Genomic DNA, 14,295 nt, shown 5'->3' on the forward strand with positions numbered 1-14,295 from the left:
TATGGGCCTGATCACAAGGTGGAGACTGGCATGGGTCCCATGGAGAGCATGCTGACAGGATAGTGGCTTGCATGTGTGGTTCACGTCCCAAAACGCTACTGTTGGACACTCTCAAAATCTTACATAAATGTTCCTGTCTCAGGAAAGTGAACATGCAGGTGGTCACTGCGCTGGAGTGTTCAAGGCCAAGGATTAGGTCACAGCTTTCATAATAAGGGGGCTGCCGTACTTGTCAGATAAACCAACCTCACATTCAACATTGTTGGAATCAAAATAACCTTTTTTTTTCAAAAATCAAATTGTGTAAGATATCCTTCTGCTACCCCCACATGCCTGGAGCTCGTCCAGGCGAGAAGATTAACAGCCATCTGAAGGAATATCACAAGAAATCAACCAAGATTTTAAAATGGTCTCTTTTTACAGATTCCATCGACATCATTTTCCCACTTTCATTCTGTGCGTCACATTTTGCTTGTTTAGACAATTGTTCCTGTCTGACAGCACAAACAACAGCACAGTTGTCCAGCAGAACCCGCATTACTGCCCCCATGTGGTAGAAATTCACTGAAAAATGAGAAGCGTCACGCTACATTTTTAAAGTAATTAAATGTCATCCTTCTTGTAAACAGTTTCACAAGAAAGAAAATTACACATGAGTCAAAGCCAGTGTTTTCCTGTTTGAGATTTTATTATTTGTAAAATTATGTCCCCAAATAAAGGGAACAACGTTTCAACCGCAAGTGCACAAAAATTAAAAGGTTTGATGTAAATACTGAGCAGAACAATAAATGTAAGCTGTAGCAAAGCATCTGTACATGACGGGGAAAAGTCTCCGCAGTAGCAGCAAATCTGCGCTAGCGCGTAAGACAGAAATAAAATGTATGTTCATCTTTAAGACAAAAGCTATTCTAATGAATGACATTTTAAAATAACAATTAGTGAATATAAAACACCAAAATCTACAACACAAATTGTGCATCACCAACAGTAGCTTAAAATAGATTTTGAACATATTTAACATATTTTTACAAAGTATTTAACACTGATGAACAGAATGGCAATTATCAATAATAGAGAACAAACTAAGTATCAAGATTAAAACTGCTTACAACAAAGAATGATCCACAATAAACAAACACATTACAACAAACACTTACAAATCAAAATTAGCTTTGTGATGCAATTTTGGCCAGATTAACATAAACATGTTTTTTTCAAATATTTATATATTATTATGATATCTTCCAGATAAACAGGAGGTAAAAGTACATAATCGAGATGCAACACAAAGGAAGCATGATGAAATGTGCAGACAAACCAAGCAACTAGAATGGAAACTACTTGGAAGCTCTGTGTGAACGACAGTATTGAAACATATATACAACATCAGGTGCGCAGTCCGTTGGCAGTTCAACATTTGTGACAGCTGGCTCAGTTACAGTTCATAAATATTTGAACCTGATTGACTAGCAACTAATTGTCAGAAATCTATTCAAATTTGTGTGTGACATTTACATCACAGCTACTTTGCTCAAACCGTCCAGTCTGCACTTTCTTTTCTTCTCACCACGCAGGTCGAACCTATGCACATCACACAGAGGAACTGGTTTCTTCGTACACAAGAACATTTGAAAGTGCACCTGGACAAATTTGTGAGACACCTCTCAGATGCTGGGTCTGCCGACAACTTGACCGCCAGGATGCGTTTGGGCACTCAAATCAAGGCTGAGTCGCAATACTAATGAGTTAGGCTCACTGGTATTACAAATCATACTGTCATGCGTGAGTATCCAGGATTATGTCAAGATAGTCTTTGATTATGGCGTATAGTGTGTCCTCGGTGTTGGTAAGTAGCTGCGTGCACTCGTTGGTTCCGTGTTGCCAAGTGTGGTGTACCAGTGTATCAGCAATGGCATGGATTTCACTACGACACCTATGTGTCGGGGACAGACTATAGGAAAGCACTTGGGTTTGCTCGTGGATCCTTCTGATTCCTGTACCGCACTGCCAGCCAAACTCCCAAAATCTGGTGAAGGATTGAAAGTCACAAGAGAGAAAGCCACATTTTAACTCTGAGAAATGTTCCAGGGACAGATAGCTTTGTTGAAATACTATCAACTAGTCAAGAGAGGACTATTGACTACAATTGATCAGTAAGACCAGAAGCTAAACTGGGTCTTTGACAAAAGCACCTAACTCCCTAGCTGATCTTTGCCCGCTAAAAGCAAGTCAGTCACTGCTCTACCCTGTCATTTATCATTAGAGTTTATTATTGCTGTGTATATTCATGGCAATTAAGTGTTTCAGTCTTTAATATCTGTTGTTTTTTTCCACAGAAACATTATCTTCATACCAAAATGTTTAAATGTCATCATTTATTCATGTTCTCCCACAGAGAAAAATCTTACAAACTTTTCAGTTGAACATCACAATCCTTTTGTAGTCCGCAAACGATTCGTTCGAACGAACAAATCTTTTGTGTGAATGTACTGAACCGAATCACTTCATGAACTGATTCGTTCCTTTCTCAGTTCAGTTGAGCTCCGCCGCAACCATGCCGGTATGAGTGGAACTGGCACATTCTGTGATTTACTGAACCCTCAACGTCGGCGTCATCATGGGGGTGGGGAGAGGGACTGAGCGAACGATTCGTTCACCATGCATTAATGACATGAATCACTCAGTTAACGACAACGCTCTCGTGATATTTTGATATTTTCTTTGTTATATTTTTAAACGTAGGAAATAGAACATTTAGTTTTTGTGTTGGCATTTCTGGCTCTTAATTTATTTGTTTTATTTGGAAGGTATTTATTTTAAGTTTACATTTTCTTTGCTACAGAACATTTAGTTTTTATGTTGGCAATTGTTAAGGGTTTCTTAATTTCATATTTGTTTTTGCACTAAACAAACAAGGCCTATTTATTTAACTGATAATTGCAAGCATTTTAGTAGGCTGTTACTATTTTTTTTTATTTCCCACTTTTATTTATCCTGTCGCGGGGATATATGTTTCATGCCATTGGCATCCGTTCTCCATTCATTCTCCAAGCTAACGGCTAATGTTGACTCAAGCCACATGAAAACACACAAACGCACCCTGTCCCCATTATCTCAACACATAAAATTTTTATTGCATATTTAAATTGGTTTTTCCATTTTTATATTTTTAAATGTAAGCTACAGAAATTTTTGTTTTTATGTTGGCATTTCTGGCCCTTGGTTTAATATTTGTTTTTGTTTTTTTAAGGTAGCCTATTTATTTTCTTTTTGTTTGCACATTTAAGTTGATATTTTCTCTGTTATATTTTTAAACGTAGGCTACAGAACATTTAGTTTTTATGTTGGCATTTCTGGCTCTTAATTTATTTGTTTTATTTTGAAGGTATTTATTTTCTTTTTGTTTGCATATTTAAGTTTACATTTTCTTTGCTACAGAACATTTAGTTTTTATGTTGGTATTTGTTAAGGTTTTCTTGATTTAATATTTGTTTTTGCAGAGAGCGATTCACGTCTGTCGCCTTCTGGCCCACAGAACTGTAGCGGAGTGATTCAGGCTCGCTTCACGAACCTACAAGAACTGACTAGTTGTCGCTGAAGACGTGAATCACGTGAATCGCGTTCGCGCTGCACTCAGGAATCAGGACTCGCGATTCGGGAACCTACTGACACAGAGAAGTGACTGTGTCGCGGAGGATGACGTCACATTGAGGCTCTCGTTCAATCACTGTGCGCGTCGTTCATTGGGTGCTGAGGGCTTGTGTCGTTCGCGAACTGACACACACCGAGATCTGCCGCTGGGGAAGCTGTTACTGACTGACTCATGATTCGTCGACCTGCACACAGAACTGCTGCTGCATAAGTGATTCAGAGAACACATTTTTTGAATGAATCAATTTAAGGAACTGATTCTAGTGATTCAGTACAGTCAAAATAACTGCTGATCCCATCACTATCCTTTTTGTGTGCAATATGTACGCTTTATGAGCAATATGAGTGTTATTTGAGCTTTGGTATCATCATCTGTATGTAGTGTAATCTTGGGTGTACAAAATGGGTACTTAGGGTGTGCATAGTTGGCACATGATTCCCGGGTGCCGCGCCCGGGAATCATTTTTGGTGATTTAACCCCCAATTCCAACCCTTGATGCTGAGTGCCAAGCAGGGAGGTAAGGGGTCCCATTTTTATAGTCTTTGGTATGACTCGGCAGGGGTTTGAACTCACAACCTACCGATCTCAGGGCGGACACTCTAACCACTAGGCCACTGGGTAGGTATAATTGTGATTGAAAGGGTGTCGGCGGGCTTCCCCATGATTGGATGACCAGTCTGGACTGAATCCCTATTTGATTGGCAGCAAAATGAGCGAATCAGCAATCTTGAAATATAAATCACCGCCAAATAATTTTTAAACTTTCCTTCCTTTGTTCCTGTTGATAGGTTTATATATTTTTTTACTGTTATTGGAGACTGTACTCAGATTTAAAGAGTAGTTAAAACATAGCTACCCCTACCAGCAGCTGCCACTTGTATGCAGTTTGCGTTACATCGTACAATAACCATTATAACGTGACGGCGCAGTGGGGAGAGTGGCCGTGCGCAACCCGAGGGTCCCTGGTTCAAATCCCACCTAGTACCAACTTCGTCACGTCCGTTGTGTCCTGAGCAAGACACTTTGCCCTTGCTCCTGATGGGTGCTGGTTGGCGCCTTGCATGGCAGCTCCCTCCATCAGTGTGTGAATGTGTGTGTGAATGGGTAAATGTGGAAGTAGTGTCAAAGCGCTTTGAGTACCTTGAAGGTAGAAAAGCGCTATACAAGTACAACCCATTTATCATTTATTTATCATAAAAATAGAGCAAAACAAACAACAAAATTATTTGACTAATGGCACAGACTTGTATGTATGTAAATTATTTTAACATAAAAAAAAAAAATACACACATACATACATACCGTATTTTTCGGACTAAAAGTCGCAGTTTTTTTCATAGTTTAGCGAGGGGGTGCAACTTATACTTAGGAGCGACTTATCTGTGAAATTATTAACACATTACCGTGAAATATCAAATAATATTATTTAGCTCATTCATGTAAGAGACGAGACATATAAGATTTCATGGGATTTATCGATCAAGAGTGACAGATTGTTTTGTAAACGCATAGCATGTTCTATATGTTATAGTTATTTGAATGACTCTTACCATAATATGTTACGTTAACATACCAGGCACCTTCTCATTTGGTTATTTATGCGTCATATAACGTACACTTATTCAGCCTGTTGTTCACTATTCTTTATTTATTTTAAATTGCCTTAAAATGACTATTCTTGGTGTTGGGTTTTATCAAATAAATTTCCCCAAAAGCGACGTATACTCCAGTGCGACTTATATATGCTTTTTTCCTTCTTTATTATGCATTTTTGGCGGGTGCGACTTATACTCCGGAGCGACTTATACTCAGAAAAATATGGTACATACAGACACATCATCAATAATTATACAAATTATATGATGAGGTTTCCCTGACCACGTCCCCAGCATTACATGTAGATTTCAAGCTGGGGGAAACCCCATAATACACCCATAACTTATTAAACTATGTTGCTAACAAACAGTCAAACAAACCTTGGCGAAAACATAACATCTTCGGCGGAGATAATTAAGTGTGCGTACTGCAAAGCGTGCCCCCTTTGTCTCGAGGGTTTCGTAGCAGACACGGAGCAGGTCACAGTGGCAAGGGAAAGCGGCCCTTAGGCGTGCGGACACTGCACACCACGGGTAATACGAGTAATATGAGAAGCTACTTGATAAAAAGTCACCTGAAAATTATTTTTGATGCCAGTATGGCTGGACATAAATTTGTTACATTATTACAATAGAGAATTACATAATAAAAAAATATCCACAGCAAAAGACACTACTTCTCACAAAAGAAAAGGTTGAATGACATTAAACTGGACATTACTGTTTGATACTTGGATATTTACATTGTCACTGTAAATACAGTCAACTGTAAGTGTTTTTTATTTTATATTTGCTTGAAACAGTGGATGTCCCCACACAATTCTTCGCACCTAAAAATACATGTTTGTCGTAATAAATATGATTTTATTTGAGCATTAGGTTTTTGTCCAATTACAGTTAATGTTGCTATCCTAAACATTCCTGCCACTTCATCTAACATACAGTGGGGCAAAAAAGTATTTAGTCAGCCACCGATTGTGCAAGTTCTCCAACTTAAAATGATGACAGAGGTCTGTATTTTTCATCATAGGTACACTTCAACTGTGAGAGACAGAATGTGAAAAAAAAAATCCAGGAATTCACATTGTAGGAATTTTAAAGAATTTATTTGTAAATTATGGTGGAAAATAAGTATTTGGTCAATATCAAAAATTCAACTCAATACTTTGTAATATAACCTTTGTTGGCAATAACAGAGGTCAAACGATTACTAAAGGTCTTTACCAGGTTTGCACACACAGTAGCTGGTATTTTGGACCATTCCTCTGTGCAGATCTTCTCAAAAGCAGTGATATTTTGGGGCTGTCGCCGAGCAACACGGACTTTCAACTCCCTCCACAGATTGTCTATGGGGTTGAGTTCTGGAGACTGGATAGGCCACTCCAAGACTTTCAAATGCTTCTTACGGAGCCACTCCTTTGTTGCCCGGGCGGTGTGTTTGGGATCATTGTCATGCTGGAAGAACCAGCCACGTTTCATCTTCAAAGCTCTCACTGATGGAAGGAGGTTTTGGCTCAAAATCTCATGATACATGGCCCCATTCATTCTTTCCTCAACACGGATCAGTCGTCCTGTTCCCTTAGCAGAAAAACAGCCCCAAAGCATGATGTTTCCACCCCCATGCTTCACAGTCGGTCTGGTGTTCTTGGGATGCAACTCAGAATTCGTCTTCCTCCAAACACGATGAGTTGAGTTTATACCAAAAAGTTCTATTTTGGTTTCATCTGACCACATGACATTCTCCCAATTCTCTGCTGTATCATCCATGTGCTCTCTGGCAAACTTCAGACGGGCCTGGACATGCACTAGCTTAAGCAGGGGGACACGCCTGGCACTGCAGGATTTGATTCCCTGTCGGCGTAGTGTGTTCCTGATGGTAACCTTTGTTACTTTGGTCCCAGCTCTCTGCAGGTCATTCACCAGGTCCCCCTGTGTAGTTCTGGGATTTTTGCGCACTGTTCTCATGATCATTTTGACCCCACAGGACGAGATCTTGCGTGGAGCCCCAGATCGAGGGAGATTATCAGTGGTCTTGTATGTCTTCCATTTTCTGATAATTGCTCCCACAGTTGATTTTTCCACACCAAGCGGCTTGCCTATTGTAGATTCACTCTTCCCAGTCTGGTGCAGGTCTACAATTATTTTCCTGGTGTCGCACAGCTCTTTGGTCTTGGCCAGAGTGGAGTTTGGAGTCTGACTGTTTGAGGCTGTGGACAGGTGTCTTTTATACAGATAACGAGTTCAAACAGGTTCAATTAATACAGGTAACGAGTAGAGGACAGAAGAGCTTCTTAAAGAAGAAGTTACAGGTCTGTGATAGCCAGAGATCTTCCTTGTTTGAAGTGACCAAATACTTATTTCCCACCATTATATACAAATAAATTCTTTAAAATCCCTACAATGTGAATTCCTGGATTTTTTTTTCCACATTCTGTCTCTCACAGTTGGAAGTGTACCTATGATGAAAATTACAGACCTCTGTCATCATTTTAAGCTGGAGAACTTGCACAATCGGTGGCTGACTAAATACTTTTTTGCCCCACTGTAGTATGGCATTTTCATCAAGTTTTTTTTTTTTTTTTTTTGGTACAGTAGCACTGTATTCTACCATAGCCTTAATACTGTGACAATATCGTACCACAAGATGTTGTGATTGTTACATCCCTACAAACAAAATAATAAGTGCTTATTAATATTTTAACAGAAGTGTAGCTAAAACCATGTTACATTAGAAACAAACCATATATTAACAGTAAATGGGCAAGTAGATTTATAATAGCGAAAATAATACAAATGGAAATACAAAATTAGTAGACAAATTAATAGACTTTGTTAACCGTTTTGATATGGTTCTATTAGTCATATGCCAAATAGCATATCATTATATATATTGCTTTTGCAAGAGACTATATGTATCACCCATCCTTAAACAAAAATAATGGGACAAGTAAACCGGACAGTAAGGGGCTAGGAGTAGGAGTTCAGCACAATACAAAATGCGACTAAGCCCATAGTAACTAAAGTTTATAAACTTGACAATAAGATGCAATACCACAGACTGGATTTCGATTACAGAATGTGTGCCAATTAGCATCGGATTAGCTATATGTAGGTGTGGACACGTGCTACTCACCTCTGTGAAGCTGAAGAAGAGTCCAACACCTCCGAGAATCTTGAGAGCTTCACTGGCATGATTCAGCATCATATCGCCGCAGGTGAAACAAGAACTAGCTTTCTTGCATAACTGCAGTCAAACACACAAAAATAGCAATTCAGGCATTTGGTCTGCTGCAGTACAAATCTATGGCTGTCAGCTGAGCTAGGAAGTGGCCTACTTACTCTGCCACAGCCTTTGGGACAAACTGTGTGACTAAAAACCTGTAACTGTGACTAAATTGTCTTTACGCGATTGTTTTATTCTGTTCACAGAAATAATTTTTGATTTAAGTAATTCACAATTAAACAGCACAGTGTTTAAGGAGAATTGTGTTTTTCACCTATGAAAAGTGAGACATCAGAAACTTACAGCAGGACAGTTTTGTAGATCCTGCTCAAACTGCACTCGACTGCTGGTGACATTTAGCAGCCCGCAGCAGTTCAGCTGACTCTCCAAGTCGGTTTTGGTTTTATTTTCCAACATTCCCCACGTTGAATTCAGAAATACCTCCTGTAAAAGAAAATAAGCACAAAATGGAGTTTCTGCCTTATGTGTGGACATATCTGCTTAAGAGTAGGCCTGGGCAATATATGTTGATTTTATCAATAAATTCAAGTTTTTTGTTGCAGAGGGTTTAAAACATAAACAAATACATTTTTTTCCAACTCTTGCTCCGGCCCAGTTTTTGCCTTAAGGAGCTTCCGTAAACCATTTCGCTTTAATACGTCAATTTTGAGGAAGACTAATTACCTAAATGTAATCTCATAAAACCATGTTTCAAAATAATTAATTTGTGGTGACATCAAGGTGGGTTGAATTTAAAAAAAAAAAGTACCCACCTGCTGACCACGGTTCATTGCTAAACAAGAACAAGAGACGCCAAATTGAAAGAGGAAGACAATGAAAAGAATGACCATGTACTGCGAAGTAAGAAGTTAAAGAAAAGTGTCCAAGAATGTTTGTGTTCATTTGAATTTGATCAACGTGTAAAAAGGATACAAAGAAAAGCATGACTTGGTGGTGGTGTATTGCTCCGATGAGGCCCACAATGGCGATGAGCAGAAGGAAGACGCCCACTGCGATCACACCACCGATGATGTGAATGCTCGAGACCAGACCGAAGCCTTTCCCCCATGCTGCCACACCAATCAGCAGCAGGCCGACCAGCTGAGGAGCAGGAGGGTGAGAAGTTAGTGACAGCTTCTAATCACCTCTTGCTTTATAAACATTATTTGGGTCTTTATGGGTCACAGTGATTAGGTGTACACCTAAAAGGTGTAGCATGGGGCAAAGAGGAGGACCAGGTAGGCAGAAATCAAGATCATATAGGTTTATAAAGTCAGTCAAAGGTAGCATTTTGACATGTATCTGTGGTCAAAGGTCGCTTGTGACATCGCTGGATGAGCATTGAGCTCTAACATCCAAATTATTTTTCTTTTTCTTTGAAGGTTGAATTATGCATTACCATGAATTGATTAACGTGGACCCCGACTTAAACAAGTTGAAAAACTTATTCGGGTGTTACCATTTAGTGGTCAATTGTACGGAATATGTACTGAACTGTGCAATCTACTGAAAAAAGTATCAATCAATCATCAATGCAAAGCCATAAGAAATATCAACAATATGAAAAACATATTGCTTGCTGACATAATTTCTTCTTTCTTTCTCAGTTTATTTCGAACATGACATACCTACAACACAATACATCAGGCAATTTCATATCTTTTCACAATACATCATGTCCGAAAAGGAGTAGGAAGAAGAAAAGCTTAATAATAATTTGAAATAATTTGCCTGTGTAAGATTTCTATCTCCCAATGAAATGGCAAACGATGGGATTTTTATGTGTATTTTATCCACTCATGCGAGTGGATAAATGGTATGTCATACGGGTTTGAATTTGAGAACGCTATTGAAAAAACAAAGATTAATGATTGACTGTTTTTGTTTCATTCTGTAACTAACTGAATCTGTTTAACTCTTTGCTATAAGGGATAGACGATATCAAACTCTCTCAGATTAACAACAATAACATGTAGGAAAATAAAATCTTTGGACAGATCTCAATATTGTATACAACACAAAAATATGAAATGTGATGGAAGACAATGTAACAAAAACAAGCTAGGTTTCGATGATCAGTTATTTCATGTAAATAAAGGTGAATGAAAGAGGCGTGCAATGGTAGCAAACACACTTCAGTTACATTACACTTGTATTGTGTTACATTAGTTTTGTGAACTTGAATATCATAACATATACGGAAGCCATGTTTTAAATAAGATAACATATTCTAAGGATATTGTGATAAATATTGACACAGCTGCTTAAAATGGCATTGGTGGGGAAAACGACTAGTCCACGGTCAAAGTGGCCTCCATAGCTAGGACTGTCAAACAAAGATAGCATCTTGACATGTATCTGTTGTCAAAAGTATTTCACTACATCGCTGGATGAGCAATGACCTCTAACATCCAAATTGTTTTTCTTTTGCTTTGAAGGTTGAATTATGCGAAGCCACAAGAAATATAAACAATATAGGAAACGATATTGCATGATGACATAATTTGCCTGTTTACAAACCCCGTTTCCATATGAGTTGGGAAATTATGTTAGATGTAAATATAAACGGAATACAATGATTTGCAAATCATTTTCAACCCATATTCAGTTGAATATGCTACAAAGACAACATATTTGATGTTCAAACTGAAAAACATTTTTTTGTGTGCAAATAATCATTAAATTTAGAATTTGATGCCAGCAACACGTGACAAAGAAGTTAGGAAAGGTGGCAATAAATACTGATAAAGTTGTGCAGACTAATTAGGAACAGGTGGGTGCCATGATTGGGTATAAAAACAACTTCCCAAAAAGTCCTCAGTCTTTCACAGGAAAGGATGGGGCGAGGTACACCCCTTTGTCCACAACTGCGTAAGCAAATAGTCAAACAGTTTAAGAACAACGTTTCTCAAAGTGCAATTGCAAGACATTTAGTTAAAGTTAAAGTACCAGTGATTGTCACACACACTAGGTGTGGTGAAATTTGTCCTCTGCATTTGACCCATCCCCTTGATCACCCCCTGGGAAGTGAGGGAGCAGTGAGCAGCAGCTGTGCCACGCCCGGGAATCATTTATGGTGATTTAACCCCTAATTCCAACCCTTGATGCTAAGTGCCAAGCAGAGAGGCAATGGGTCCCATTTTTTTGTAGTCTTTGGTAAGACTCTACCTGGGTTTGAACTCCTAACCTACCGATCTTAGGGCGGACACTCAAACCACTAGGCCACTGAATAGGACATTTAGGGATTTCAACATATAAAGTCCATTATATCATCAAAAAGTTCAGAGAATCTGGAGAAATCACTCAACATAAGCAGCATTGCCGGAAACCAACATTGAATGACCAAGACCTTCGATCCCTCAGACAGCACTGTATCAAAAACCAACATCAATCTCTAAAGGATATCACCAGATGGGCTCAGGAACACTTCAGAAAACCACTGTCGCTAAATACAATTTGTCGCTACATCTGTAAGTGCAAATTAAAGCTCTACTATGCAAAGTGAAAGCCATTTAGAAACGCTAAGATGGACTGATGCAAAGTGGAATAGTGTTCTGTGTTCTGACGAGTCCACATTTAAAATTGTTTTTGGAAATATTCGACATTGTGTCATCCGGACCAAAGGGGAAGAGAAAAATCCAGACTGTTATCGACGCAAAGTTCAAAAGCCAGCATCTGTGATGGTATGGGGGTGCATCAGTGCCTGAGGCATGGGTACCTTACACATCTGTGAAGGCACCATTAATGCTGAAAGGTACATATAGGTTTTAGAACAATATATGCTGCTATCTGAGCGCCGTCTTTTTCATGGACGCCCCTGCTTATTTCAGCAAGACAATGCCAAGCCACATTCAGCACGTGTTACAACAGCGTGGCTTCGTAAAAAAAGAGAGCGGGTACTTTCCTGGCCTGCCTGCAGTCCAGATCTGTCTCCCATCGAAAATGTGTGGCGCATTATGAAGCGTAAAATACGATAGCGGAGACCCCGGACTGTTGAACGACTGAAGCTCTACATAAAACAAAAATGGGAAAAAATTCCACTTTCAAAGCTTCAACAATTAGTTTCCTCAGTTCCCAAACGTTTATTGAGTGTTGTTAAAAGAAAAGGTGATGTAACACAGTGGTGAACATGCCCTTTCCCAACTACCTTGACACGTGTTGCAGCCATGAAATTCTAAGTTAATTATTATTTGCAAAAAAATAAAGTTTATGAGTTTGAACATCAAATATCTCATCTTTGTAGTGCATTCAATTGGATATCACTCAATCAATCAATCAATGATTTTTTATATAGCCCTAAATCATTAGTGTCTCAAAGGGCTGTACAAACCAGAACGACATCCTCGGTAGAGCACACATAAGGGCAAGGAAAACTCACACCCAGTGGGACGTTGGTGATAATGATGACTATCCGAAACCTTGGAAAGGACCGCATATGTGGGCAACCCCCCACCCTTACGGGTTGAAAAGGATTTGCAAATCATTTTATTCCGTTTATATTTACATCCAACACAATTTCCCAACTCATATGGAAACGGGGTTTGTAAGATGTCTATCTCCCAGGAAAAAAGGTAATGAAATGGCAAATGATGGGATTTTCTGTATGTAATTTATCTACTCATGAGCAAGAGTATCTCATTTGAGTTTAAATTTGAGAACGCCATTGAAAAAAAAAACAATGACTAATGATTGACTGTCTTTGTTTCATTTTGTAACTAACTGAATCTGTTTAACTCTTCACTATAAGGGATAGCCTATATCAAATGCTCTCAAATGAACAAAAATTACATTTAGGAAAATAATATTTTTTGTCAAATCCCAATATTGTACGGAACAACCCAAAAGTATGAAAAAGAGATGGAAGACAATGTAACAAAAACAAGCTAGGTTTCAATTATTTATTTCATGTAATTAAAGGTTAAGGAAAGAGGTGTGCAGTGGTAACAAACACACTTCAGTTACATTACACTTATATTGTGTATTAGTGTTGCGAACCTGAATATCATATCATTTTTTAAATAAGATAACATATTCAAAGAATATTGTGATAACTCTTGACACAGCTGCTTAAAATAGCTTCGGTGGGGAAGATGACTAGCACACGGTCAAGTGGCCTCCATAGCTAGAACAGTGTCATCGATGGCTAGCAAGCTAAGGGCTACAAGGCAAAGATGGACTACTACATTTCAGACATTATGAAAACATATCTACTTCGGGGGTATAATATCGGAATCACGCACATACCCGAATTGACCTGAGAAATGGAGTCATGTAAAAAAAACAAAGGCACAGTCAAGCACTATTGTTCTGCGTTGTGACTAAACAGGTTGCTAAGGCTAGGCTACTTCATTCAGAAGCTAGGCTAAGTCTGGTAATGTCAGCTACTTCATTGGAAAACAGACTCACCATGTACACCACGTTCAAGGAACACAGAGCATTTTTCGAACAAGTGAACCCCCCGCACACCATATTTGCTGACGGCTCCCTTTCCTGATCCAGGTTAGGAATGAATGCTGCGAGCCGAATCTCTGGCGTATTGGTGACAAATGTTTTTGGTCCGCGCAGTGGGCGTGACTGATGACGTGGTCTCACGTGACGTCAACGTGTAACCATACGCAAACCTTTGCGACCTCATTATTCTATTGGCTAATTGATTGATTGATTGATACTTTTATTAGTAGCTTGCACCGTTCAGTACATATTCCATACAATTGACCACTAAATGGTAACACCCGAATAAGTTTTTCAACTTGTTTAAGTCAGGGTCCACGTTAATCAATTCATGGTATGGCTAAGGCAGTGGTTCTCAACCTTTTTTCAGTGAT

The 14,295-nt window shown here is 38.9% G+C and overlaps 1 protein-coding gene across 2 annotated transcripts; it reads right to left on the reverse strand.

The window, feature by feature from the left end:
• Positions 1-669: 669 nt before the first annotated feature.
• Positions 670-14,051, reverse strand: tspan31 (tetraspanin 31). 2 transcript variants are annotated; one of them, XM_061904323.1, is made up of 6 exons: positions 13,877-14,049; positions 9,404-9,571; positions 9,244-9,324; positions 8,774-8,914; positions 8,381-8,491; positions 670-2,026 (listed from the first exon to the last, which is right to left on the reverse strand). In XM_061904323.1, the coding sequence occupies exons 1-6, from the start codon at positions 13,937-13,939 to the stop codon at positions 1,952-1,954; spliced, it is 639 nt and encodes a 212-aa protein (XP_061760307.1). In that variant the 5' UTR covers positions 13,940-14,049; the 3' UTR covers positions 670-1,951. The 2 variants fall into 2 exon arrangements, with proteins under 2 accessions (XP_061760307.1, XP_061760308.1); XM_061904324.1 differs by lacking the exon at positions 670-2,026 and adding an exon at positions 3,410-3,848 and having other exon boundaries at positions 13,877-14,051.
• Positions 14,052-14,295: the final 244 nt, after the last annotated feature.

Source organism: Nerophis ophidion, linkage group LG06 (assembly GCF_033978795.1).
Source record: "Nerophis ophidion isolate RoL-2023_Sa linkage group LG06, RoL_Noph_v1.0, whole genome shotgun sequence".
Taxonomy (NCBI): domain Eukaryota; kingdom Metazoa; phylum Chordata; class Actinopteri; order Syngnathiformes; family Syngnathidae; genus Nerophis; species Nerophis ophidion.